Source organism: Danio rerio, chromosome 9 (genome assembly GCF_052040795.2).
Source record: "Danio rerio strain M-AB ecotype USA chromosome 9, GRCz13ab, whole genome shotgun sequence".
NCBI lineage: Eukaryota > Metazoa > Chordata > Actinopteri > Cypriniformes > Danionidae > Danio > Danio rerio.
The window spans coordinates 14,665,154-14,692,324 of record NC_141029.1 but is presented as its reverse complement, the minus strand read 5'-3'; the positions used below and the strand labels follow the sequence as shown (position 1 = coordinate 14,692,324).

At 36.1% G+C, this 27,171-nt stretch overlaps 1 protein-coding gene and 1 long non-coding RNA gene across 3 annotated transcripts in view; both read left to right on the top strand.

The window, feature by feature from the left end:
- Positions 1-1,122: 1,122 nt before the first annotated feature.
- The window catches only part of fer1l6 (fer-1 like family member 6), a 43,468-nt gene continuing 17,419 nt past the window's right edge, over positions 1,123-27,171 (top strand). For both annotated transcript variants that reach the window (XM_087267578.1, XM_087267577.1), the window contains exons 1-28: positions 1,123-1,239; positions 3,572-3,651; positions 3,838-3,955; positions 4,053-4,107; positions 4,203-4,334; positions 4,424-4,486; positions 4,558-4,636; positions 4,730-4,886; positions 5,946-6,132; positions 6,665-6,857; positions 7,215-7,519; positions 7,658-7,766; positions 8,909-9,065; positions 10,616-10,736; positions 10,828-10,928; positions 11,805-11,895; positions 12,165-12,284; positions 12,379-12,531; positions 12,636-12,813; positions 13,043-13,167; positions 17,238-17,372; positions 17,467-17,613; positions 18,186-18,293; positions 23,123-23,284; positions 23,384-23,555; positions 24,605-24,726; positions 26,858-26,980; positions 27,065-27,110. In XM_087267578.1, coding sequence (XP_087123704.1) covers positions 1,205-1,239; positions 3,572-3,651; positions 3,838-3,955; positions 4,053-4,107; positions 4,203-4,334; positions 4,424-4,486; positions 4,558-4,636; positions 4,730-4,886; positions 5,946-6,132; positions 6,665-6,857; positions 7,215-7,519; positions 7,658-7,766; positions 8,909-9,065; positions 10,616-10,736; positions 10,828-10,928; positions 11,805-11,895; positions 12,165-12,284; positions 12,379-12,531; positions 12,636-12,813; positions 13,043-13,167; positions 17,238-17,372; positions 17,467-17,613; positions 18,186-18,293; positions 23,123-23,284; positions 23,384-23,555; positions 24,605-24,726; positions 26,858-26,980; positions 27,065-27,110 — 3,574 coding nt within the window. In that variant the 5' untranslated portion in view covers positions 1,123-1,204. The remainder of the gene's footprint in view (positions 1,240-3,571; positions 3,652-3,837; positions 3,956-4,052; positions 4,108-4,202; positions 4,335-4,423; positions 4,487-4,557; positions 4,637-4,729; positions 4,887-5,945; positions 6,133-6,664; positions 6,858-7,214; positions 7,520-7,657; positions 7,767-8,908; positions 9,066-10,615; positions 10,737-10,827; positions 10,929-11,804; positions 11,896-12,164; positions 12,285-12,378; positions 12,532-12,635; positions 12,814-13,042; positions 13,168-17,237; positions 17,373-17,466; positions 17,614-18,185; positions 18,294-23,122; positions 23,285-23,383; positions 23,556-24,604; positions 24,727-26,857; positions 26,981-27,064; positions 27,111-27,171) is intronic.
- On the top strand, positions 19,768-21,259 carry LOC147842296 (uncharacterized). The gene is made up of 2 exons (XR_015499281.1): positions 19,768-19,891; positions 20,114-21,259. It is a non-coding gene; the product is annotated as an uncharacterized LOC147842296 (long non-coding RNA).

Genomic DNA, 27,171 nt, shown 5'->3' with positions numbered 1-27,171 from the left:
ACTAACGATAGCAGTGTTGGCTTTTAATATTATTAGTATTATTATTATTATGGTCACACTTTACAATATGGTTTCATTAGATAATGTATTTACTAACATAAATTATGAACAACACTTCTTAACCATTAAAAATTATAGTTCAACTTTTACTAATGCATTATTAACATTGGTGCTTGTTAACATTAACGCACCATGAACTAACCATGAACAACTGTGTTTTCCTTATTTGGTAACACTTTACAATGATGTTCATTAGTTAATGTTAATTAATGCATCTGCTAACATGACCAAACAATGAACAATGCATTTACTACAGTATTTATTCATATTAGTAAACTTTAGTTAATGAAAATACACTTGTTCATTGTTAGTTCATGTTAACTCACAGTGCAATAACTAATGTTAACAAGCATGGACTTGGATGCTAATAAATGCATTAGTAAATGTTCAATTATGATTAATAAATGCTGTACCAGTGTTGTTCATGATTAGTTCATGTTAGTAAATGCATTAACTAATAAACCTTATTGTAAAGTGTTACCCATTAACTAATGTTAAATAACATATATACAATACATGCATTACACATTAACTAGTACAACCTTATTGTAAAGTGCTACCATTAATATTATTATTATACAAGTTGAACATTAAGCTATTTACATTAAACAATAGCATGTTAAGAATTTTACATTAACTTAAATGAATGCTGTAAACTTGCAGTTTTAGTGAATGATATTCATTATGTATTGAGTATATACGCTTGCTTTTATATAGAATAAGCAAAGTGCAGATGGAGAAGCTCGATTGTCAGATGTTGTTTTATGGCCTCAGTGATATTTTCATTCTGATAAGGAAGAATGTTTAAGCATGCACATCATGCATCACATTACCCACCTTAAAATCATTATATGCTGCTTTGCTATAAATTTATATGTTTCACCACACGACTTTGTATGTTATTTTTGGCAGCGAAGTGTTTTGTTGAATTAACAGTAATTGTAAATGCTGTTCATGGGCCTCCACTGACTTTCCTAAAAACACACACATGCCACCCCTGTTTGTAATGCAATCGTTCAGCAACAGAAAGTCAAACAGACATTTGGGAAGGAAGTGCAGCTCACTGTCTTGCTGGATATAGTGGCTTGCAGTCACAGAATCTGAGCGGGATATTGAATTCTTTGAATGAAATCCTCCTACGAGAATGGACCAAGATAAAGACAGCTCTGCACCCCATGGGTGAGTTCTTTGGTCTTTGCAATATGAGTTGTTAATGTGTTTTCTAAATAGCGACGTGTTAAACTTAATTTAAACTTTGTCAAAATAGGCATTTTTTTGATATAGAACTTGTAATATTTTTCCCTTATTTGCTTCCATAAATATAATTTGGTTAACAAAGTAACAGTAACACTTTAGTTTAAGTAGCATTCCTCACTATTAACTTGATATTTGCTGTTTATTAATATTTAAAGTACATATTTTGCACTGTTTTTTAAATACATAGATTCCAAATCCAACCCAATGCCTAAATCCAACTACTAACTTAATGACTATAAATAAGCAGCAGATTAGAGGTTATTGCTGGAAGGGATGCAGCTGCTGCCAGATGTTAACAGGAATTATTTATATTATTTATTAAGTTACCCATTATCTGTATTTTATTACTGTCCACTTAAACATAAACCAACACAGTAATGTAAAAACATACCAAGTCTTATTCATGTTATTTATTACATTACCCATCAAATTGCATTTTATTAACATCTACCCAATCTGAAAACACCCAACCCACATAGTAATGTAAAAGCATCAAATATTATAAATATACCAAGTATTATTCATATTATTTATTAAATTACCCATTAAATTGTATTTTATTAATATCTACCCAACCTTAAAACACCCAACCCAGACACTAATGTAAAAACATACAGCAAGTATTATAAATAAACCACGTATTATTCATATTATTTATTAAATTACTCATTAAATTATCATTTTTTTTAACATATTATTTATTAAATTACCCATTAAATTGTATTTTATTAATATCTACCCAACCTTAAAACACCCAACCCAGACACTAATGTAAAAACATACAGCAAGTATTATAAATAAACCACGTATTATTCATATTATTCATTAAATTACTCATTAAATTATCATTTTTTTAACATATTATTTATTAAATTACCCATTAAATTGTATTTTATTAATATCTACCCAACCTTAAAACACCCAACCCAGACACTAATGTAAAAACATACAGCAAGTATTATAAATAAACCACGTATTATTCATATTATTTATTAAATTACTCATTAAATTATCATTTTTTTAACATCTACCCAACCAACGCTGCAATACAAAAAAACACATACCAAGTATTGTAATATATCAAGAATTAATCATAATATCTATTGATTTACCCATTCATTCATTAATTTTCTTTTTGGCTTAGTCCCTTTATTAATTTGGGGTCGCCATAGCGCAATGAACCGCCAACTTATCCAGCATTTGTTTTACGCAGCGGATGCCCTTACAGCTGCAACCCATCACTGGAAAACAACCATACACACTCATTCACACACATACACTACGGACAATTTAGCTTACTTAATTTACCTATACCACATGTTTTCGGACTGCTAGGGGAAACCAGAGCACCCCATTCAAAGTATTATAAATATACCAAGAATTGTTCATAGAATTACATTAAATTACCCATTAAATTGTATTTTTTTAATGGCTACCCCAACCCCAAAACCACCCAAGCCACATAATGGAAAAACATATATCAAGTATTTTAAACATACCAAGATTTATTCATATTATTGAATAAATTACCCATTAAATTGTAATTTATTAATGTATACCTATACCCACACAGTAATGTATAAACAACAACTGTTGTTGCACAGTAATCGCATTGTTGTCATTTAAATAATTATTGTTAACTTTCGGCTACAGATCTATCTCTTCTAGACTTTGCCCAGGTTAGGATTAGATTATTGAGCTAAAAAATCACAGTTATTGGTTTGTTAATTGTGGGAATTGTACCTTAAATGTAAGTGTGACAAAACTTACACATTTAGGACTAATTAAAACTTTACCACAAGTCTTTATCTAAACAAACTGTCATTTAAAGGGTTCAAAAATTAAATCGTTGAAATGAATGAATTGGTAGTTATCTCCTGATAAATCTACATAAGTGGAAGATTAATAATATTTAAATATACTATTAAAATACATGATATTTCTTGTCCTCCAATAGACCTACTGTATGTGCGACGTTTTTAAATGAATGCACAATGGTTAATACCTTAGCAAAAATTTGCGTTGTCCTCTTCCCAGAATAACATGTCTTCATGTTTTCAAAACCCTCATGTGGTAAAAAGAAACTCAAATGTTTTGAACTAGTAAAGGGTGAGTAAACGAGAACAGAATTTTCATTTTTGATAGAACTATACCTTTAATTAGACTTGTAGGGTAATTAAAAGCAAATGTTGTGCTTTTATTTACTTTGTTTACTACTGTATGGCTTACAGAGTCTGATACTTCTTTTTTGTAGCAAGAAGTTTGGAATAAAAGTAAAGAAGAAACATCGGAAAGGACACAAGGGTGTTGTAATCTCAAACAAAGGTGCTCTAGGTAAGGCCATGAAAGCAAACATTTGTAAGTAAGAATGGTGACAAGTAAAGATGTTGATCATTTCTCAAGGATTATCAGCCTTGCTTTGTTGATACAGAATAGACAGACAAATCAAACATGCTACTGCTACCAAAGGTTTGCTTGTAAACCAGTTGTGACTGAGCTGGTTTAATCGTTACACGATAGAGGCTGAGGCTGAAACTAATCCTGAAGATCCAGACGTGATAGATGTACCACAGCCCGAGTTTGCAGGACAGTCCACCTCGGCCCACACTTCTTTCAGACAGATTGCCAATACTAAGAGGCACGTCTTGTTTTCCTCTCCAATTGTTGAATAGTGGAATGTGTTCATTCTTGTAAGTTTATATGTTCATCATTTTACTTTTTTTCTACTTTTAAAGATGTAAAGCTGTATCCAAGATCTTGGAAGGTGAAAGCAAACCACAAAATTTCCAGGTAGAATTTGTTACATTTACAATAAAAAAATAAGAATTTAACAGTTTTAGTGACCTCGCCAGTACCTAGAGATGCTAAAATATTTTCTTCCTAAGATTTCCATCAATATAACAGAGATCAGGCAGCTGGTTGGGGACAATATAGACCCTAGTGTTGTGATTGAAATTGGAGATGATAAAAAGCAGACATCGGTGAAAGAAGGAACCAACGCTCCCTTTTACAATGAGGTGATCATTCTCTTTAACTTTTGGACAATCGCTGAAATCAAAAGGCTTTACGGACAATTTTTAATACCCTTTGTTTTCTCACCCAACAGTATTTTGTGTTTGACATATATTGCAATCAAGACATCTTTTTTGACAAAGTCATTAAACTATCAGTAAGTATTAACATGAACAATAGTTTATTAACATAACCTATAGAGCTCATAATAATGTACTTCCCCCAAAGGTCATGCACTCAAAGATTATGAAGAGCTACTGTGTGGGAACGTTCAAGATTGATGTTGGGACAGTTTACTCTCAACCTGGTAACTATTTGGTTTGCAGTGTCAGAAGTTGGGGATTTTTTTATTTATTTATTTTTCGTTTTATAAGCAAATATCTTGTGCTTGTTGTCTCAGGGCATCAGTTCATCAATAAGTGGGCCACACTAACAGACCCTGCCGACATCCGTGTTGGGGTGAAAGGTTACCTGAAGTGTGATATCAGTGTGTCTGGAAAGGGAGATGTTGCACCACCATCTCAGAAATTCAGTGATGCCGAGGAACAAATTGATAAGTAAGATCTAGATGTTGAATGCATCTTTAAAAAAATTCTATGCTATTATTTTGGGTTTTCTGTAGCAGTCGTTAACCTATAATTCATTATATGCTTAGCCACTCTATTACATACTTAAAGCTATTCATTCCACACCCTCTCATTTTGTGAGATTGATTCAGTATCGTCTGTTTTAGACAAGAAAGATTTGAGTTGTAAAACTTGCTGGATGTTTTTATTGTACTTTGATCACTCACAACAGGGATGCCTAAACTCAGTCCTGGAAGGCCAGTGTCCAGCATAGTTCAGCTCCAACTTGCTTCAACACACCTATCTGGAAGTTTCTAGTATACCTAGAAAGAGCTTGATTAGCTAGTTCAGGAGTGTCTGAATAGGGTTGAAACTAAGGCTGTGCGATTAAACAAAATAGAATTGCAATTTAAAAGATTGCGATTAGTTAATCGCAAGAGGCTGCAATATGAAATATAAATGCATTATTTAACTTTCCCTGCCCAGAACAAATGCCTGACTGCCGTCTGTGTGACAGTCTTTCTAGCCAATTCAGTGAGCACACTTTTGTTCTGCCCAATCCGAGTTGTGCAACCAGACAATACGTGGACAATTGGGATAATGTCATCTGCTGCTTCAAAAGCATTAATAGGCAAATTAATATAATAAACAGGACATCGATAATACAGGAATATTATCATAATAATTAATTATCAATAATAATTATTGGGAATAATTTCATATATTATAAGTCACAGACACCGAACAAAAACAGATAATATTTGAGAGCTGTCGCAGAATTGTTGCCACGGCTTACAAATTACTGGGCTGAAGTTTGACTATAAAATTAAATCACAATCACAATCGCAATATCTGTCAGAAAAATGGCAATTACATATTTACCCTAAAACGCACAGCCCTAGTTAAAAGTAAACTCTGCAGGACACCAGCTCTCCAGGAACAAGTTTGGGCACCCCAGACTTACAATAGATGTCAACAGATCATTTGGATTTCTTAATTCCCCCAATAATATCAAACAAGAAATATATGTAAAGGTTCATCTTCCCCCAGGCACCTCCTGCTTCCTGAAGGCTTAAACCCGGAGCGGCCGTGGGCTCGGTTTTATGTGATCGTGTACCGAGCAGAAGGTCTTCCCAGAATAAACTCCAGTATTATGGCCAATGTGACCAAAGCTTTTGTTGGAGACACAACAGCCCTCATTGATCCTTATGTTGAGGTGTCATTCTTTGGTCAAGTTGTAAGTTCACAATCTAATGCTTACTACAAAACGAATACACTTGTCATTATTATTTAACTGAATCCAGTATTATTTTAGAATGAATAATTATATATAATGAATAAGTATTTACAGTTATATAATGTGGTTCTTCAACTTAATTGTTGCTTTAATTTCTAATTGTGGTGCAATGCCTTTGTAGAGATTTTGTAAGTGAAGACCTATTCTGTTTAAATGAAAGGTGATTTTTGATTTTTTTTTAGCAGTGTGCTAAATATGTATATTCCACGGACACCCTAGGGGTCCTTTGGGGTACCCTGGGGATCTCAGAACCCCACAAAAATCTTTGTAAATGTGAACACACTACTTGGACTATTTCCTTAAAAACTGCATAGAATGGTTCATCATTTTGCAACCTTTATATCGTCATGGTTATATCATTATATTTATCATCCTTGGTGAGGACAGGTCAGTAAGTGCGGTTGTAACCTATAAAGCAAGGCCTGAGTAACAATTCTTTCTGACGCTCCTTTTTTACTTTCCTACTTGAAAGGGAAGGACTTCAACCCAAAAGAGCTCAGCAGATCCAGTGTGGAATGAGCAGGTGGTGTTTAAGGAGATGTTTCCTCCACTGTGTCAGAGACTAAAGATTCGGGTTCTGGATGAAGGAAGCATGAATGATGTGGCCATTGGGACTCATTACATTGACCTGCACACCATATCAAATGACACTGATGGAGACAATGGTATGCCATTTGCTTACATTGTTAAAAATTGTTTTGATAAATGCGCGTAAAAACAAAGGTTCTTTATTGGCATCTTTATTATCATCTATAATATCTATTTATTCATTTTCAAGTGGTAAAAGCTTCTTTAGATTAAGAAAATGCTCTTCACAGTGAAAAACTTTTCAGTAAAAGTTCTTTTGGAAATCAAAGAGGTCCTTTTATGGCATTACTGTGAAAATACTCTTTTGGATCTTCATGGCACCTTTAGGTTTTAGAGTGTAGTGTGCATAATAGTTATTTTGCATTAGAAAAGCAAAATATCAGCCACCAGTATGCACATTTTAGTAATTAATTAGCATTCTTTCATAATTCAAGGTTTCTTGCCCACATTTGGGCCAGCCTGGATCAACCTCTATGGTTCTCTTCGAAATTCCACACTGGTGGATGACAGCCAGGAACTGAACGAAGGTGTTGGTGAAGGGGTGTCCTACAGAGGCAGACTCTACATAGAGCTGAGTGTAGAAATCCTGTCTGGAGGAGCTGCTGAATCCAAATCTCTGCTCTCAAAGTTCAGTCCAAAAGATGCCAAGGGTGGGAAAACTGGTACAGGAGCAGGAGGTGAAGAGGAGAAGTCCAAGATGATAGGACCTGAAGTGATCCCAGTGGAGCCCCCGCAGAAGGTGAAGTGTTTGCAGCAGTTCTTCTACTTTTTACTCTATACTTTTATTCTGTCCTCATTTTCCCCCATTGTTTGAAATACAACAAAAAGAAAGTAAGTACACAAAGTCAGTCAAGTGATGTTTTACCTTTTAATTTAGATGAGAGATGAAGACATGGAGACTTTCCTGCTCTTTGGTTGTGTATTTGAGGCATCCATGATCGACAGAAAAATTGGCGATAGACCAGTCACCCTAGAGTTTACGATTGGTAAATATCACATGAATTTTTTTATCTAGTTTGCTTAATCTTTAGAAAATTTTCATAGTAAGTCTGCCAAAAATATAGAGAGGATCCAGTAGAGATTGCCATAAAGTTTTATTGAATTAACAAGACAGAAAGTTCAAGTTTGTGGCAGCAGGTGGTAGCATGAATGTGACTGTACCCCTCCTCTTAAGAGCACCTCTTGGCACTATCAGAGGGTCTCTTACCTGTCAATTGAAATTAAATCACAGATAAGGGATAAGCATCTCTCCTCCAGGCCATAACCTTCTCAGAAGACCAAATACTGGAATCTACATCTCCTCTCAAGGCTCCAGTGCAGAAAATGTTTGACTGATTAAGTAGGCTGCCTATTTTCAAAATGTTACATTGGGGAACTGGAAGATGTGGATTAAAATGGGAATAAAAAACTTACTTTAATTCAGAAACATAAAAGAATAAAAAAAGGCTCATGTTTGCTGCAGCAGGTTTAAATGGGAACTGCCACTGCTCTAAGGATTTTAGAGACTAAATGGGCCACTAAATTTGAGAGCAAGCTTGTTATATGCAGAGTAGAGATGGATATCTTTGGAAGAAAGCCAAAGTTTTTCACAATTGACATTGCTTCGACCAGTGGTGATCTCACTGAGCCTTAATGCACAGCCACACCTAAAGGAGAAAGCCGATCTGGCTTTCCCTTAGGTGTGGTGCGGCACCTCTGGGTAAAAGCATTGGTAGATGGGACAGTGACTTAGAATTGGCAGTCTAGGGAAAATTGTTGGCTGATAACTTAAGCTAAACTCAAGTGGAGATAGGCCTTTAGATGACACTGCCAAATAGTGTGTACTCCACCCATGAAAACCACTGGATTCAAGACTGGCTCTGAGAAACCAAACATTACACCTGCTCCATATCCAAATTGGCCCTCTCTGTCTGACCATTGCTTCGAGGATAAAACCAGAGAAAAGACTCACCCCATGCGACTTAAAAACCTCTTTGCAAAATTTGGTCAATTATTGGGATTGTCAAATTGGGAAGATATTAGAACATTTATATGATAGGACAACATTTAGTAAGGCATGATTTATGTCATTTATATATAAAAAAAGAAAAAAAGGTTGTTGGCATAATATGTGAACTTGTCTATCCAGGTAACTTTGGGAACTTAATTGATGGTGCTGCACCACCTCCATCAAAGAAGAAGCTTGAGGATGTGTCAGTGACTGCTCCTCTACTGGACACTACAGCCACAATGCCCTGCAAATCCACTACAACACCAGAAAGGCCTATTTTTGGAGATGCACAGAGGTTGTTAGATCAAACATCTCTTTATACGTTTATCAGATAAAGAAAATACCGCAACACATTATTTAACAGTTATCCTGTTATATTTTAACTATACTATACATGTAAGTATTAAGTAATGTTCATTAATTTTGTTTACTAACTAACTGTGGGTTTTGTTAGGATGAGGGTTTTTGCTTGCTACTTAAAACAGTACATGTATTTAATTTACTTACAATGTTCTCTCTTAAGAAATGGCTGGTTATATGAGGTTATTATATGGGGTAGGTTCAGGCATAGTGATAGTATCTTGTTTATGGGTAGTAACTAGTTTATGTAAGGACTATGATAAGTACATAGTATGTGCATGTGAAACATTATAGTTATCGATTTAACCTGAAAGACAGAATGAGGATGGTAAATTGTGACAATTTAAGGACTCTACCTAGGAGACACATCCCTCTGATTTTGTTTAAAAACAGGCCAATTTTTATGTGATAAGGAGCCAAGCATTGGTGGCAGTTCAGCATTGTAGTCGGTAAGACATAATGCCTCATGAATATCTATCATGAAGCTTACTACAACACTAGCCAGGCTAGTTTGGGTGTTTTCTCGATAAGAATACCACTCAACAAACAGTCTCCTAATTAGGCAATAGGCAAGCCTTGTCCAGGGAGCTCTAGGCTGAGTGATCATATACACTACCACTGGCATTAGGCCTTTTAAATCATGCGCATCTTGCCTAGAAACTACACTTGGAGGTTGCAGAGGTCTGGATGAGATTGCCCCCATCCCTGAGAAAGAAGGTCCTTCCTCAGGGGAATTTGCCAGAGAGGGGCTGTCATGAGAAAACTGAGAATTAGAATTCTAGATTCAGGTGGGACCTGCTCCTTATCTTTCCTGAACTGATCCCAAATCAGTTGAACAACTTAAGGGTGGAGTCTAATTTCTTCCAGGGTTGTAAATGGTCATGAAAACACCGTCACTTATAACAGTATAGATCTTCATACACATGCTGCTTTTCTGAGGAGGGGGAGGTACTGAGATGGTAAGGAGGCCATGATGGACAGAGGCCAGTGGGCAAGATAAACCCCTACTTTTTTTTCAAAGAACATCCTGGAATTTTTAATGAGTTGGGACCTCGGTTTTAACCTCTTGCTTAGCAGTATAGAGCAGGGATCACCAAACTTGTTTCTGGAGGGCCGGTGTCCTGCAGATTTTAGCTTCAACCCTAATCAAACACACCTGAACAAGCGAATCAAAGTCTTACTAGGTATATTTGAAAGATCCAGGCAGGTTCGTTAAGGCAAGTTGGAGCTAAACCCCGCAGGGACACCGGCTCTCCAAGATTTTTGAACCCTGGTATAGAGTCCCGGTCACTCAACTGTGGCATTAGGACCCACACAGAACGCAGGTTGGATGTCCCCTGCTGGCAACCTAGCCTTCCCATGTGGTCTCCTATCCAAGCACTGACCGGGTGCAGCCCTGCTTAACTTTAGTGGGCGACCATGCGTTAGTTGCTGAGAGCTAGTTCTTGTCATGAACCAAACAAAACTGATAATCTTTTTTTGCAGGCATTATATGCATTTGCCCATCGCTGCACAGAAGCCCTGTGTGTATGTTTACAGTAGCTGGGAGGATCGAGCGTACCGACTTCATCACGCCAACATGCTAGACACAATTGCCCTCATGTTTGTATGTGATCCTTCAATAAGTATTGTTTCAGAAAATTACTTTGTAATCGGTTAGTAGTTCATGCAGCCATTTTCCATTTTATGTTTGTCAGGAAGAGGGAGTCGCTAAGGTCACAGAGCTGGATAAAATGTTATCTCCGGAAGCATGGAGTCTCATGCACCACGTTCTTCGGGAATTCAGACGAGATGCCAAGTACGTTAATGGGGAATTCAAAGTTAAATAAAGAAATACCCAAAAATGGTAATTCTGTCATCATTTAGTCACCCTTGACTTGTTATAAATAAGTTTTGAGTTTTTTGTTGTGGTGAAAACAAAAGAAGATATTTTTAAGAATGTTACAAATCTGTAATCATTGACTTCCATAATATTTGCTTTTTGTACTTTTGTACTCAGTGGTTGCATGTTTCCAAACACACCTCAAAATATTTTAGTTTCAAGGGTCAATGGTGAGTAAATGATGACACTATGAAAATGGGTGAACAATGCCTTTAATTTGGGACAAAAAACACAAGTTTTTGCTAGTAATGCGGACTTTTTTTATACTTAAAGTATAAAGTATATAGCTATAATATTGTTATACTTTTTTGTTACTTGTGATCTGACATGTAAACTTTTTTTCTGAACAGCCAATAGATGTAACCGTGGTGTTAATTTAGGTAGAGGTAGTCTACTACTATAAAATGGATTATTTCATATGGCTTAAGAAAAATCTATCACACATGAGCTTTATAAATGGGTAGTTTAATCGGTAATAAAAAAATCTGATCATTTACTCACCCTCATGTCATCCAAATGCCTATGACTTTCATTTGTGAAATGGAGAATGAGATATTTTAAAATAAATATCTCCATACCATCAACGTTTGTTCAATGTGATGTTGGTGTTGTGTTGTGCCACCCTCAATTTTATTGTATGGACAGTACTGTATTAATTCTTATTGTTTAATTTGAATCACGTGAGGGTGAAGATAAGCTTTTTTTCCTTTGGATAAAATATGTAATGTGTGCTCCATCTGTTTTGAAAATATAACCTAATTTCGTCTGAATCTAATGTTGTGTTCACTGCAGGGAGTTTATTGCTTTTGCTGAAAAAAAGGTGAAGGGAAGCAATTTAACCTTGCTGGACAAAAAGAGGCTAACTATGTGCAAACAGGAGCTGGTAGGTCGGATGCATTAGCTGTCCTCGTTAGCTGCTTTTTAAAAAGACATGTTCCTTTAAAACCTCAGACTAACTTTCTTTCTGTGTTACTATGTGTGACTATGAATTAACTATGAAGTATTCCCGTTATTTAATCAAAGTGTCATTTAAAAATCAAAATGTTAATGTTGAAATGTTTTGAGATTGATAACATATTCATGTCAAGTGTATTTAAGCTTTGTCTGGTAGTAAATTCCTCCAATCTTTCCCTTTGTTTTCTTGAACTGCAGGAGAGTATGACTGAAATGGCAGGAGGACTTCTTGAGCCAAAGAGGAGATCTTTGACTGTGAAAGAAATGCTGCTGGAAGCTCAAAAAATTAAAAAGAAGCTGCGATTTCTGGTGGAGGAGGTTGTTATTATTTTGTCATTATGTAACATCCATATCCTCAACCTCTAAGTCTCCATATTTACTAATACTCATTTTTGTCTCACACTTATCTCAGCCTCAACACACTTTACCAGATGTGTTTGTGTGTCTGGTCAGTAATAACAAGCGTGTGGCGTATGCCAGAATCCCTGCTCGGGACCTGCTCTTCTCAGAGAGCCCAGAGCAAAGAGGCAGAGACTGTGGGAAGATCAAGACACTGTTCCTCAAGGTCTGAACTCTATTAAATTCACAGTTTATAGGGTTTTATGTAGTACCGTAAAGGGTTATCAACATTTGTCTACTACTAGTTTAACATTAAAATGTGTTGTTTAGCCTCCAGTGAAGCGTGCACCGGGATGGACTGTCCAGGCTAAACTTGATGTGTTCTTGTGGCTGGGAACTTGCGCAGAGTCATCCCGCATGTTGGACAATCTCCCGTCGGGCTTTGAACTTGTGTCCACCTCTTTTGAGGATAGGACTGGCGCTCCTCCTGAATATTTACTCTACACAGGCAAGACTGCTCAGCTAATATTGAAAATAGAACGTAATAGATACTTTTATTCAAGGTCGCTCACCTTGCATTGAAGGTGTACATTGTTTTTACCTCAATATCACCCTTTGTTGGTGAAATTCTCTACTGTTTGAATGGCAAGAAAGCTACAGAAATGTCAATTCTTCCTAAATGTAAGACACTGATTTGAATGTTTTTCTTGTTGACCCTATTTGTTGTTGGTTTGCAGAGCAGCACATGTTCGAGCTGAGGGCTCATATGTACCAGGCTCGTGGACTCATCGCAGCAGACAACACTGGCCTCTCAGACCCGTTTGCCTGGGTGTCTTTTCTGTCTCATAGCCAATGCACTGGTGTAAGTACGAGTTTACATGGTAGAATAATGACCATCTGAATATGAGAAATAAATGAATAATTTATGAAACACAGACTGGACACGATTCAAATGATCTGGCAGCGTAGTAAGATAATTTTACTTAGAAAGATTTCTTGAAATAAGAAAAATGACCAGGCTTGACCACCTTATTCCAAGCAGTCAGTTTAATCTAATTATCTTAAAACTAGCTTGTTAATTGCTTTTTAAACAGTTCCCCTTTCTTATTTTGTGTGAAAAGGTCAACAAACTAGATTTAATTAACAGGACAATTCCTCTTAATTTAAAGGGCCATGAAACCCGCTTGTTTCAGCAGGGTGTTTTCACACCTCTATTTTGGAAAAAGTCAGGGAAGTGGGCGTGTCCAGCTCTATTTAGGGGGGAGTGTCGGAGGAACTAAAGTGGGATGGTGTGGGAGTGTTTATCTGGGCACGCGCAAGTTTCAGAGTCAAAACACACACACACTAGAGGTGTGAACCTACACTAGTCTCACGGTTCGGTTCGGTTACGATTATCATGCCATCGATTCGGTTCAATTCGATATTTCGGTGCATCACGGTGCATTGATGGTGCTTTCCATACACAGTTTTATATTTTCTACACAGCAGCATTTCTTGTATTAAAATGTATGAATATATTTATATTTATATACTATTTGTAATACAATTTTGTCATTTAATACAAACAGTCAGATACATAAACTGTAACTTTAAACAAAACGAGTATTTAGCAAATAATATAAACAAATATAAATATCCAGCTCAATTTCTGATCCTTGTCTAGTTCTCTTACATCCCTTTGATTGGTCACACCCTCAAAAAAAAAAACGGTTGCAATTGGCTCTTGCGCGCTGCGTTCTTCACAGATGAGTGACACTGAGCGGCAGGCGGCAGCGGCGATCTCACAGCTGATGTATGATACACGGTGGAGAAAACTCTGCAGACACGTGCTCGTTTTTTGGATGCAAAAGTAGCGCTGTAAAACAGCCGAGAAGAGAAGAAAAGCCACCCCAGCAGGTCAAATGGGCCACTGTGTGTGTGTGAGAAAGAGAGAGAGAGAGACAGAGCATGCGCGCGCGAGAGAGAGAGAGAGAGAGAGAGAGAAATGGAGTAGGCTACTTTTAATTCCTTCGATCTCAGTGAAATAGGGGCAATTGTTGTATATGTCAGTGAAAGACTGATCCAGCAAACACACACAGTGAAATTGTGCACAGTTTATGAGTCATAAGTAGTTAAATCGCTGTAAATACTCGCGATTGCTCCCTCGTGACAGAGCGCATATGAGGTAAATGACATCTGTAATAACCGGTTATGATTATTACTGAACCGATACCGAATTGTCCGCGTCTGCATCGCAGTGCACCGAAAAAACTATTATTTTTGACAACCCTAACACACACACACACACACACACACAAACACACACACGGGAGAAAGTGATGGTGTTTACATGGACATCTGTCTAATTATTTGCCAAATTATTAAATGGTGGACTTTAACTGCAGTTTGGCTCTTTCAATTAGGGAATTCATTCATGCCCCTTGCGACAAACGAGATATTTGATTCGAGGAACTGCTGTAAGCGTGTATTTTTCATGCAATGTTTGATACCGCACGCGAATGAGAGGAAAAAACCCTCCGCATTTCCCGCAAACTTAGATGCACACAGCAGGTAGTGTCCGAAAGCCGCGTGTGTTATTTTGATCACAAAATGCGGCGAAAATCCTACACGAGGTTAAAGTTTGGTTGTGGTGCTAATATGTTTACACTTGGTGCAATCGTTAACTTAGTTCGATACGAACAAACTGAATAAACAAAGAGCACTGGTCGTTCACTTACCAAATCTGTAGAGAAAGGACAATCACCAGCAACTAGAGCCGCGTCTTTAATAAAAGGAAACTACAAGCGAATCAGGATCTCAGCGTTTGCAGATGAGAACAGCTCTCAGGTAAACAATAATCCTCCTTAGACACGCAAGTTAAGTTATTGTTGTCGAGCGTCGCGTACACTGTTAATCCACACGTGACTCCAGCGGCGCTCTCACAGAGAGAAAATGAAAACAAAACTTCACTGCAGCAAACAGATTCACGCTTGTTTTGCCAACACAACGTGACGTCTCTGTCGTCTAAACACTGTGACAGTAATGAATATTAATGAAGTTGTACAATAGAGCGCTGATTGGTTTGAACCAAGCTTTACTCATGCATTAATGCATCACACTGTAAGACGTAATAAGACACACTCTGGCACAGACGCCCAGTCTGCACGCTGGAATACACGCTATTATGTCATGACCGTGACGCAGCTTCAAAAATTTGTTTCAAACCTGAAGTACGAATTTGCTTGAAATAACGCAAAAACAACCAATTTACACTTTTTAGTGAAATATAGATGTCCTAATAGTGTTTTTAGCAGTGTGGGACACATATGCGACTGTCAACAGCTCAAAAAAATGTGTTTTAGTGCTTTGTTACCCTTTAAGGATTTTTGTTATGTATTCTGTCTTAAAATTAAAGCATTTAAAATGAAATCAAGATTATTGTATAAATTAAATTAGGAATACACATAAATGCATATTGCCCACAATTTGTATATTCCAGTTAAGATTTGACAGTAGTTACAATGCAAAATTATTTCTTGTTGTTTCTCAAAATACTAAAGCTTACTGCAACAAAACATAACACAATGTATTTTATTATTAAAAAACAAGTATAAACGTCTAAAATAGGCTATGGCCCCTTTATTCTCTTCAAACAGCTGTCATGCAGATCCCGTAAGCTGGTGTGTTTTTTTCTTAAGAAATAACTTTGTGAAAGTTTTACAGCAGAAGCATCTAGGCCTTGGAGGAAATGATGGGGAATAAAATTTTTTTTTTAGCTAACACTTCACAATAACAGCATATGAATAATGATGTATTAATATGTAAACTAAACATTTTATTATGAACTAATGATGCGTTAATGGATGTGCTAATCATGAACTAACTTTAACTGCAACATGAGTCACCAGAGTTTATGTGTGAATTACAGTTACCTTTATTACTTGCAAGTACATGTTGTTAAGTAATGTATTAATTAACATTTAGGTTTAAGCTTAATGTAACCATCAGGAACTCATGAGCTGTTAGTGTAATGACTTTACTCAAAGGGGCACATTATAATTAACTCATCCTTATCTACTCATGAACTCATGGGATTAAACTGTTCATGTTGATGTTGACAGAACACTTTTCTATTATTATTTCGTGTAAACGCACTAGGCAGACGTGCATGAAGAGTTCATGAGTAGTTAAGAATGGGTTAATGACAATGTTGATATCCAGGTTTTCAAATTTGGGTCTGCCAATTTCGCAGATATTTAATGTTCGTCACTTGTCTCCAGGTCTGTTCAAATCTCATTGCAAGGCTGCTATTTTCCCCCCGATGTTTTCCAATTTACGGTTTATAACCACGGTCAGGTTAGTAACAACCCTGCTCACCACCGTTTCAATCCAGCTGGTCAACTTGGTGGGGATTTGAGCCGCACTGACCGCTTTCTTCAATCATCAATACCCCATGGCTCCGCCTAAGCCTATCAGCCGAAACCAAAGTTATTAAATTTTCTAAACAGATAGATATCTACAACATCCTCCAGGGACAAAGCAGCCAGGCACACCTTGCGCCACTTCTCCCACCCGTCCATCATGTATCCAGCTGCAAACGTGCTTGCAGGACAGTTGGGTTCCCCCAAACCCAGACTTCTCATCAAGATGATGGTGCCAATTGGGTTTAGAGACCAGTTGATCAAATCCATAATTCCTTATTTTTTTAAAGAGCAGGGCAAGGAGAGCCTCAGAGATAGAATTAAACGAGACAAGAGGAGCCAGTCAGGAGAGATATGGGAGGGAGAGTAAAAAGTGTGACCACCTTCGCCGAGAGTCAAAGAAGAATAGACCAGCTTCTCTTGCAGTGGTTAAAAGGGTCGCCCCTTCTCTGCCATAAAGCAAAGAACCTTATAATATAATTTATATATATTTTTTTAAATTCACATATAATATATATATATTCTCTTTCAGATCATAAAGCAAACATTGACTCCCACGTGGAATCAGGTGATCAAGATGACTAACATGTCTCTATATGGAGGGCTTTACGACATAGCCCAGGAGCCACCGCTGATTGTGATTGAAGTGTATGATGATGATGCAGTGGTAAGGAAACCACATTCACAGATATAGGTGTTCCATGTTAAGCAATATTTTTCAAATGTTCAAATGACCTGAATCGTTGGTTTGTTTTCTCCAGGGTAGCGAGTACCTGGGCTCGACGGTGGCTGTTCCTGTTGTCAAACTATCAGAAGAGCAATACTCTCCTCCTCAGCTGCAGTACAGCCCTCTGTTCTGTGGCAGCCTGTCTGGAGGAGACATACTGGGGGCCTTTGAGCTCATTCAGGTCCAGTCTGACACACAACACATGATAGCAATGTGCCTTTAGAGAGAAAACACTTGAAGGGGTGTACATAAGACATAAGACACCTTTATAATCCCTACATGATACATAAAAAGTGCCAATGCTCTTTCAAATAAATGTTCAAGAAAATATTACAAATGCCAATATTAATGGCAAAGTATTACTGATGCTAAAATTCAAGACTTGGTTATAATGGCATTCTGACAACTATGTTTATGACAGACTTGTTATGTTGTCTTGGTAATTTCAAGTTGTCATAAAAATAACACTAACAGGTTTTGTTGTCTTGGTAATATCAAGTCATAACAAAGACCTGTCACCTTTGCATTTAAAATGACATAACTGAGAAAATGATACATAATGAGAGTTGTCATAAGCATCTCATTCATGTCATGATTAGTGAGGTTTTCCTTCATGACAGTCCTATGAACACCCCTTCAAGGAAAGTGTTTACAAAAAGGATATAAAGTTATGCTGTGTATTCATGCTCTACTAACATAAAAAATCAGATGCAGAGTGTAATGCAGTATGTGGTCTGCTGTAATATTCTGCAGATTTCAAAGTCAGGAGAGCACTCACTCCCTGTTTTAGATGAGCCAGATGGAGTTGTTATCCCAGTGCCCTCATACATTCGACCGGTGCTCTGCAAGTACAGGATTGAGGTAAACAAATTACACCTATATATGTTATATTAAATAATATCCTGGCTCTTCCCAGCTTTGCAATGACAGTGAATGGTGCCTGAGTTTTTGTACCGTACTCATCCATTCATCATTAAACTTTTCTATACAAACCCAGTGGAATAATAATAGCCAATTGAAAAAAGGAGCAGTATTATAACAATCTAAGTGCATTAGTGTTGCCCTAATTCTCGTGATGAGGTATGTTTTGGGCGTTACATGCATAAAACCAGATTCTTATCTCCCATTCCCTTTAAGAGTGAGTTGTGGTTGCACCATGCCGTATTTACTATTTACTTGGAAGATTTTGTTAGTGGAAAAAAATGGAACTACCAGATTTGCAAATGCTAATATATATATATATATATATATATATATATATATATATATATATATATATATATATATATATATATATATATATATATATATATATTAGCATTTTCTCAGGCTCCTTTGCTTAGGTTCAGTAATTTGACTTTTATGGCAGAGAATATGTTTCTCTTTTAACAAGAAATAACTGCACATTGATTTTAGGGGCTAAGAAAAAACGCTCAATGTAGAAGAAAATTCCAGATGGCACTTAGAGGTTTTTGCATCCAAACTCTTCATATATATTTATGTAAATGTAGAAAATAATTATCATTCTTTTACATTTGAATTCTTTGATTTTTCACAAAGCACAAAGACATATGTGTGCTGCTGCGCATCGTTGTATGTTGTATGTGTAATAAGCATGGTGTGCATGCGTTTTGGAACTGCCTAGATACCCACATCATTAACGCATTCTTTAAATAACAAAAAATAATAATAATAACTCTGCAACATTGACTTTAAACCAGATTTTGTTGGTCAATGGTGCTTTCCATTTTATTTGCCACAAAATAGCAACACACCAACAATACGCCTTAACACATCTCTTTTAAGACCAGCACCCCATTGGTACACAACTTGCATTTGCTATTTTTAATAACATGGCACCGGATGTGAAACTGATACCTGTGCCCAGCTGAAACCAACAAACAACATTGCACTGGGTGTATGATGGGGCCCAGTTAGTTTTTGTTAGAAAAATATCCATATTTATTATATTATTTACATCTTAAACTCACATTTTGAAGCTTCACAATGTTGGGTACCATTCACAGCCAGTACAGGACATATTATTTACTATACTGTAGCTCCACATGTCTTTCTCCAAAAGCAGAAAGGGATAAACTGTCCACCTGAAATGACTTGAAGGTGGATAAATAGTTTTTTTAGTAGGTACTAATATGTAACTTTTGACAGCTTCTGTACCATTCTTGTATCTTTAACATTGCACAGTAGGAAAATGAATAAAACCATTAACACAGAAGTTTTTTCTGTGCAAGCCTAATGCACTCCAATTAGTGTTTTGAACTCTTATCTAAATATTTTTGTAAATTTCTCTTAGCCTTATAAGCATCAATCAAATGTGTTTCAAGTATTTATAGAGTACTTCCATCAGTAGTCAAAGCTGCTTGTTAGAAATAGAAACAATCCTGCGGCCTGTATTTTAGGTCTTGCTGTTATTACATGTTTGTGCTTGATTTACATTTGTGTTGTGAATATTAAGTAAAGCATGCACCTACCATTTTTGCTATTTGATAAATGATTTGATCTTGTACACTGTTAGACCTTACCAGGCTTTTTTACAGAAGAACACTGGCAACACTGTTGCCAGCTACTCACTGTAAAAGTTTGGTTACAGTAAGTAACTGGCAACAGTGTTGCCAGTTAATTACTGAAACTGAACCATTACAGTGAGTGGCTGGCAACAGTGTTGCCAGTTGTTTACTGTAACTGAACCATTAAAGTGAGTAGCTGGCAACAGTGTTGCCAGTTAATTACTGTAATAGAGCAGTAGTGGTAACTAACTGGAAACTGTGTACAGTTAATTACTGTACTGTAGTGTTACAACTCACAGCATTATACTGCATACACAATAGTATGTCAAGGTGTTACTAAAATTAATTAGTATTCTTACCTGTTATTAATTCTTTAAATTAATTAAGTTGTAAATTCTGACAAATTTATTTTATTGTTTTGGCAGCAAACAAATATAAAACAGAAAATGTATAACAAAATTAAGAAACCAGCAGTAAAATATTATCTTACATATTACTGAGAGCCCCAGGTCTGCACAGAAAGGCTGCAGTCAAACTAACGTTTAAGCATGCAAAATTCTGTCACATGGCTCTGCGAAAAGGAGTGGGATTAAACAAAATATTTAGAGATTGAAAAAGCAAGCAACTGGTCCATAATTTTTGTTCAGAAAGGTCATGGTTTGATCTTTGATTAGTCTCAAGCAATCACATGATGTGATTTTGCAGTTCAGAGTTCTCCAAGCTTGAACTTTCCAATGCTGCAAACTGTAAAATTTGTCGCATGAGCTAGCATTCCAGGTCTGCAGCATTCACATGCGTATGAATGGAAGTCTAAAGGGAGAGAAATGCAGTGTGACTGGGACTTTAAGCTGTAACTCTAATTAAACACACCTGATAAAACTAATTAAGGCTCGTTAGAAATCTACAGGTAATGTTGAAGAAGGGTGGGAACTAAACTCTGCTGCCCTGCAGTTCTCCAGTAACTTGGAGTTTGACCCCTGGAGATCTACCTTCCTGCAGATTTCAGTTGCTACCCATATCAAACACACCTGCCTGTAATTATCACGTGGTGTTCAAGTCCTAATTAATTGGTTTAGGTGTGTTTGATATGGATAGCAACTGAAATCTGCAGGAAGGTAGATCTCCAGGAACAGGATTAAGCACGCCTGGTATATAGCATACTTTTAAAGCAACTGCTAACATTTATCACAATCACATATCTAATAATAAACACACAAACACACACACAAAGTGCTGCAGTGAAATGTGTTACTCTCTCCTCAATGCTGACCATGCAAAAAAAAAAAAAAACCAAATAAATATTTTAAATTTTAAAGTTTTAAATAATTAAAAGCTCTGTCAAATCTCAAAAAGTTTAAAATAATTATAGAGAACAAAAATAAAGTTGGCAACACCAAAAAACCAAAGGATCCAATCTTTTATTGTTATAATTATCTCATGACAACAAACTTTTTTATTGTTTCTAATATAAATTCATAGGTGTAAACACAGCTCTGAAAAATGCTTAGCAACAAACTCACAACCTGGGACCGGACAGTGGAGCTTTTGTGTGTGGATGGCTATGTGTATCATGTTTTTGTGATTTCCTGTGATGATGTGCAAATGTTACCTTACTGAGATGATGGAATTTAATTTTGGCTTAGTTGCCAGAAAGATACATACAACTGTTAGCATCTGTACATTATGGCAGTATGCAATATCCAATAAATACATATACTTAAACAAAAGTAATGTAAGAAGTTATATGAGGAGAGGCTAACTAGCTAACAATGTAGCTTTCAAGTACATATTTCAAGATAACAACAATATAACTTAAAACACAGCCTTATTTTATAAACCCTAAAAAACATTTGAACACATTTTACTTACTTATTGTAGATTCTTATTTAAGGCCTAAAACATATCAGACTCAACATCTGAATTGATAGACAGAGAATAGAGCGCACTCAGCAGTAAACAAATCAAACACCTGGCTCTCTTAAAGGGCCAGTATTTTCTGAATACTCTTTCTAACACCTTTGTGTTTAGAATAAGACGGACAGCCTGTGGGAGTGTGTGGTGATGCCTAAATCATTGTTTTTTACAGTTATTTACTGCACAATCTACAGAGTAACAGTGCAGTTATACTAATTAAACACACCTGATCAAACTAAATCTAAAGGTAGTGTGTTGAAGCAGGGCTGGAACTAAATTCTACTGGCCTTCCAGGAGTTTGACACCCCTGGTACATAGCATATTTTCAAAGCAACTGCCTACATTTATCACAGTTATGCACATATTGTTTAATAAAAACAATAAAAATATACTATAATATAAACTTCGTCCATAGAAAAAAAAAAATAAAAAAATAATCTAATTCTCATGTCGTACCAAATCTGTAGTAAAAATAATAAAAAACACAACAAATATCATGATTTATACATTTATTTAGGAAAGCCTTTATACTGTTAATGGCACTTTTACTTGCCAGTTTTCCAGACAAATTCATTGAGTCTCTGCAAAAATGTATGTGCGTGTTGTTTAAGATATATATATATTTTTTTTTTTTTAATAACACATTTTTACTAGTTATTTAGCAAAATACTAATATTCAGTTGAAAGTGCAATTTAAAATCTTAACCATAGGTCAAACTAGGCAATTAGATTAGATTAATTATAGAAAAAGTAAACAAAGTTATAAAAATTATTGTGACAATTTCTTTGCTCTGTGTGAATATTTTTGCCTTTAAATGCATTTCGTCCATATCTTACACTTACCTTTTAATAAGCTCTGTGGCATTGGTTGACTCCTGATACTCAATGTTAAAAACATAAAAGGAACCAAAGAAAACACAGAGATAAAATAAATATAAAATAGCAACATAAAGCATCAGAATAGATGGGGCAGTAATGGTTGAACAGTAATTTACCATTTATTATCACAGTAAATATCTGTAATGGTACATAGAGTAAATTACTGTAATTTATTCTTTGCACTACAGAATTTCATACAAATCCTGCTCCTTTTACAGTAAAATACAGTTTCTTTTCATTACAGCTAAACACTGGCTATTTTACAGTTATTTACTGCATAATCTACAGTAAGGGTTAACAGTGTACTATCAGTGCTTTGTCTGCATTTTGAATACAATGTTGTTGAGGTTAGGCTGATGTGCACTGCAGGTTTTGTTCTGGGGCCTCAGAGAACTGAAAAAGGTTCAGCTCTTATCTGTCGATCGTCCTCAAGTATTTATCAAGTGCGCAGGATCGGGTGTCAACTCCTCTGTCATACAAAGCTACAAGAAAAACCCGAACTTTACAATAATTGTGGACGCCTTTGATGTGGTGAGTAAACTGCCTCGACAGCAGGGCTCTGTTTATTGTTGATGTCCTTGTCGCTCTGCTCGTGTTTCGCTGATCTCAGCTTGTCGTGTGCGTCTTTAGGAGTTGCCTGAAGATGAACATCTCCTCCCTCCCCTCACTCTCACCGTGGTGGACTGGAGGGCCTTTGGGAGAAGCACGCTTGTAGGTAGTCATGTGATCAACAACCTGGCCTTATTCAAACACAATCCTGTACCGGTCCAGCAGCCCCCGCCAGAGCCCAAAAACATAGCAGGTGATGCATGTCTCCATTACAGTCACAATAAAAAAGAAAATAGATAGTCACTTTTTGCTATAGTGCTTATACTGTATAATACAAGGTGTGTCAAAGCAGCTTCTCAAAGATCCACAGGAAATTAGTAGTAGCTCAAATGGGGAGACAGTTCAGATTTGACAATCATGTTTATGACAGATTTATAACAAGTTATGTTGTATCAAGTAGTCATAAGGACATGCCAAACAATGTTACCTTTGGCAAAAAAATATTCATGTTAATGACATTACGTGATTATGGTCTAATGAACAACCTCCTCAAGTTAAATGTTACTCTCTTCTCAAGTTGAAAACTAGTATTGTGTTGTCTATAAACGATTATAAGAATGAACAAAAGATACTTTTTCCTGAGTTAGAAGGGTAATTGTGCTGTTTATTCACTGTTTCTTATCAGTCTACCGACTAACATTAACATTTAAGACATTTGATGCATTTAAAACAAGTTAGGACCAGTAAGTGTCTGTAGGTACTAGAATATAATTTGAATTCGGATCATTGTCTGTGACAGAATTATTCCAGATGCAATGCTAAGGAAAGGCATCCGCTGCATAAAACATATGCTGGAATAGTTTGCGGTTCATTCCGCTGTGGTGCCCTCTAAAATAGCCGAAAGAAAAATGAATGAATTAGAAATAAGGTCTTTAGTTTTCTATGAACACTAATGCAAATTCTACAACATTAATTTAGCTACAACCTGCAAAAAAATATTAATGTTTGGTTAAACCATTTCCATTACAGTCACAGCTTCTGAAAAATATGGTGATTCTATGCTCCTAATAATATATAATATATAATAATAATATATAAAACCTGTGGTCTTGGTCAGGGATATATATATATATATATATATATATATATATATATATATATATATATATATATATATATATATATATATATATATATATATATATATATATATATAATGGAATAATTGCATATATGATGAAATTCATCAAGGTCATAAAATTCATTATTTGTTTGTTTGCTTTTTTTTTTTTTTGCCTACAGTGGCTCAGCTCTCTCTGCAGCAGAGTGTTATTCCACCTCCAGATGAAGAGATCGCCATTGAAATAGAGCATGAGGAGATCATTGCCCCCAAAAGCCAAGAGCCTGAATTCCAGGACACAAAGGTTTGCTTTCAGTACAAACTACTTTTTTTTAACATATATGTGTACATATAATATGGGTAAAAATGAACTAAGCAATATTTAATGGGAAATGAATATAGAATATGTTGTCTCTAAATAGACAATAGTAAATAGGATTACATATTTCCCACACACATGCTTCGGCTGTGAAAGACATTATTAGAATATATATACTATATAGACTTAGAATATAGAATATAATATATAGACTTATTATCAGTTTTTAAAGCTGAGGTACATTTTACCAACCACATAGAAGCACGTAAACACTGGTGATTCAAAGCCTTCCATCAAAGTTGTCCTTAAACCAATGTGCATTCAACAATACTCGTTGTTTTTCTTTTTATGCACTTTAAATTGTAAGGCTTGAAGCTTACACTGCTATTCTGAACCAATTATCGAAAACAGAAAGCACAATGGCATGTTTAAATCAACTGTTTATCTGACTCCATTGTAATTAATCTGACTCTATTAAAGTTGTTATCATCATTGATAAAGTGAAAGAATCTCAACGTCTTATAGCAGGTAAAGTTACTTTTTTTTGAGTTACATTTGTATATACAGGCAGTAGAGTGAAACTAACATAATAGGCCTTATCATACACCCGGCGCAATGTGGCACAAGGTGCGATGCAATTGTTGTTTGCTAGTTTTAGCTCGGCACAAGAGTTGATTTGACGTTTTGCGCCATGCTGTTAAAATAGCAAATGCATTTGCGCTCATATGTGCGCCTATAGGCGTTCTGGTCTAAAAAGGAAGGCGTGTTGAGGCGCATTGCTGGCACGTTGCTATTTTGAGAAACTATAATAGATTTTTCAATACACCAGAACAAAGCTGGCCTATTGTCCAGCGCAGAGCGCGTTAGTTGTGCGCCTTGCTTACACATTGCTTAATACACACAAGATGTAGAGCAATACGATAATATCTTTACATATGTAAAAGAATCAAAATATTAAGGATATATATACCGATCAACATTTATCTTTCCTTCATATACCCTGAGCAAAGAATTGTCAAACATGAGTGAAAACCAAGCTCCAAAATCAGCTTTTTCAGTTTAATCATGATAATTTGCTTTTGTATAATTAGCAGTATTATTTATTATATGCATATTTATATTTGTTTTATTAAAAACAAGCTTTGATTTGTACACCTGTCAGATTTCAGACCATATGGGGCATAGCATGTGTATTAGGATATAACTCAGGTTTTTGACCACACTTTGTTATTATTGTTCATTTATTCGTTTGCTGGAAATTAGAACTAATATTCAGAAATAGTTTTGAAACAGATCTTTGCGCTTAACAAACAAAATTAATTATTTATAGGCTAACTGATGTCCCCTATCCACGAGAGCGAAAGTGAAAGTAGATAATGAGGAGGCTTATCTCTCATTCTCGCGCTGTAGAAGCTCTGTTTAACAGTTTTCTTGCTAGTGAAGTGCTCAGTTTTTCCACTTACACTTACTTTATGCCATGTAAATGGCAAATGTGCCATGGAGCGACGCAACTGACTCTTAAAGGGAATGGGAGATGAGACTCTGATTGGTTTATTCTCTGATATGTTATTATCAACAAAGGTAGAGGATGCACCTCTGTGCGGGAGAAGCAGATTAAAAGCACCGATCAACATTTATCTTTCCTTCATATACCCTGAGCAAAGAATTGTCAAACATGAGTGAAAACCAAGCTCCAAAATCAGCTGAACATGAAAGCAGAGTTGAGGAGATAAAGTGGGGGAGAGGTACATTAACATACAATATCCTCCTCAGGCCATGACTCAACAATAGTAAACAGATTGTATATTGAAAAACATCATTGTTTCTGTTGATTTCATCACTACAACACTGAAATCATGAACTGAACACCAAACATGAAAAACTTACATGAAAAAAGATCACGAGCAGATTAATTGTGTATGGTGAAAAGCACATAGTTTCTGCAAGACAAATGGTAGAGATGTGTATTGGAGCTGTGAGGAACACTGCTACGCCAGGAGAACCCATCCTGTGGTTGGAATGTCCCAGTTTGTCCTTCATTAGCATAGAATAAATAGTCTCTAATATTTTCTCAGCTTAGAAATTGTTGACTATAAAAACTGTCTATCAATGCCAGGTGTCAAAAAAGAGCAAACGAAGATCTACAAAAAGGAAGAAACGCACCACGGCTGATGAGTCTGCAGATAATGTCATCGATTGGTGGTCGAAGTACTATGCATCGATGGAGAAAATCAAACAGGTAACTAGTAAAAGCATTTCATTTGTTAGCCAGGGAGGTCGTTTTGCTTACTGATACTGATTTGTATCACAACTTCTGTCTTAGGCAAAGCAAAAAGAAGACAATCCTTTTCCACTGCTCTTTGAAAATAGTAAGTGATACCTGTATTTATGTCCTCTGCAACGTCTCGCTCCAGCTTTAGTCAAACATGC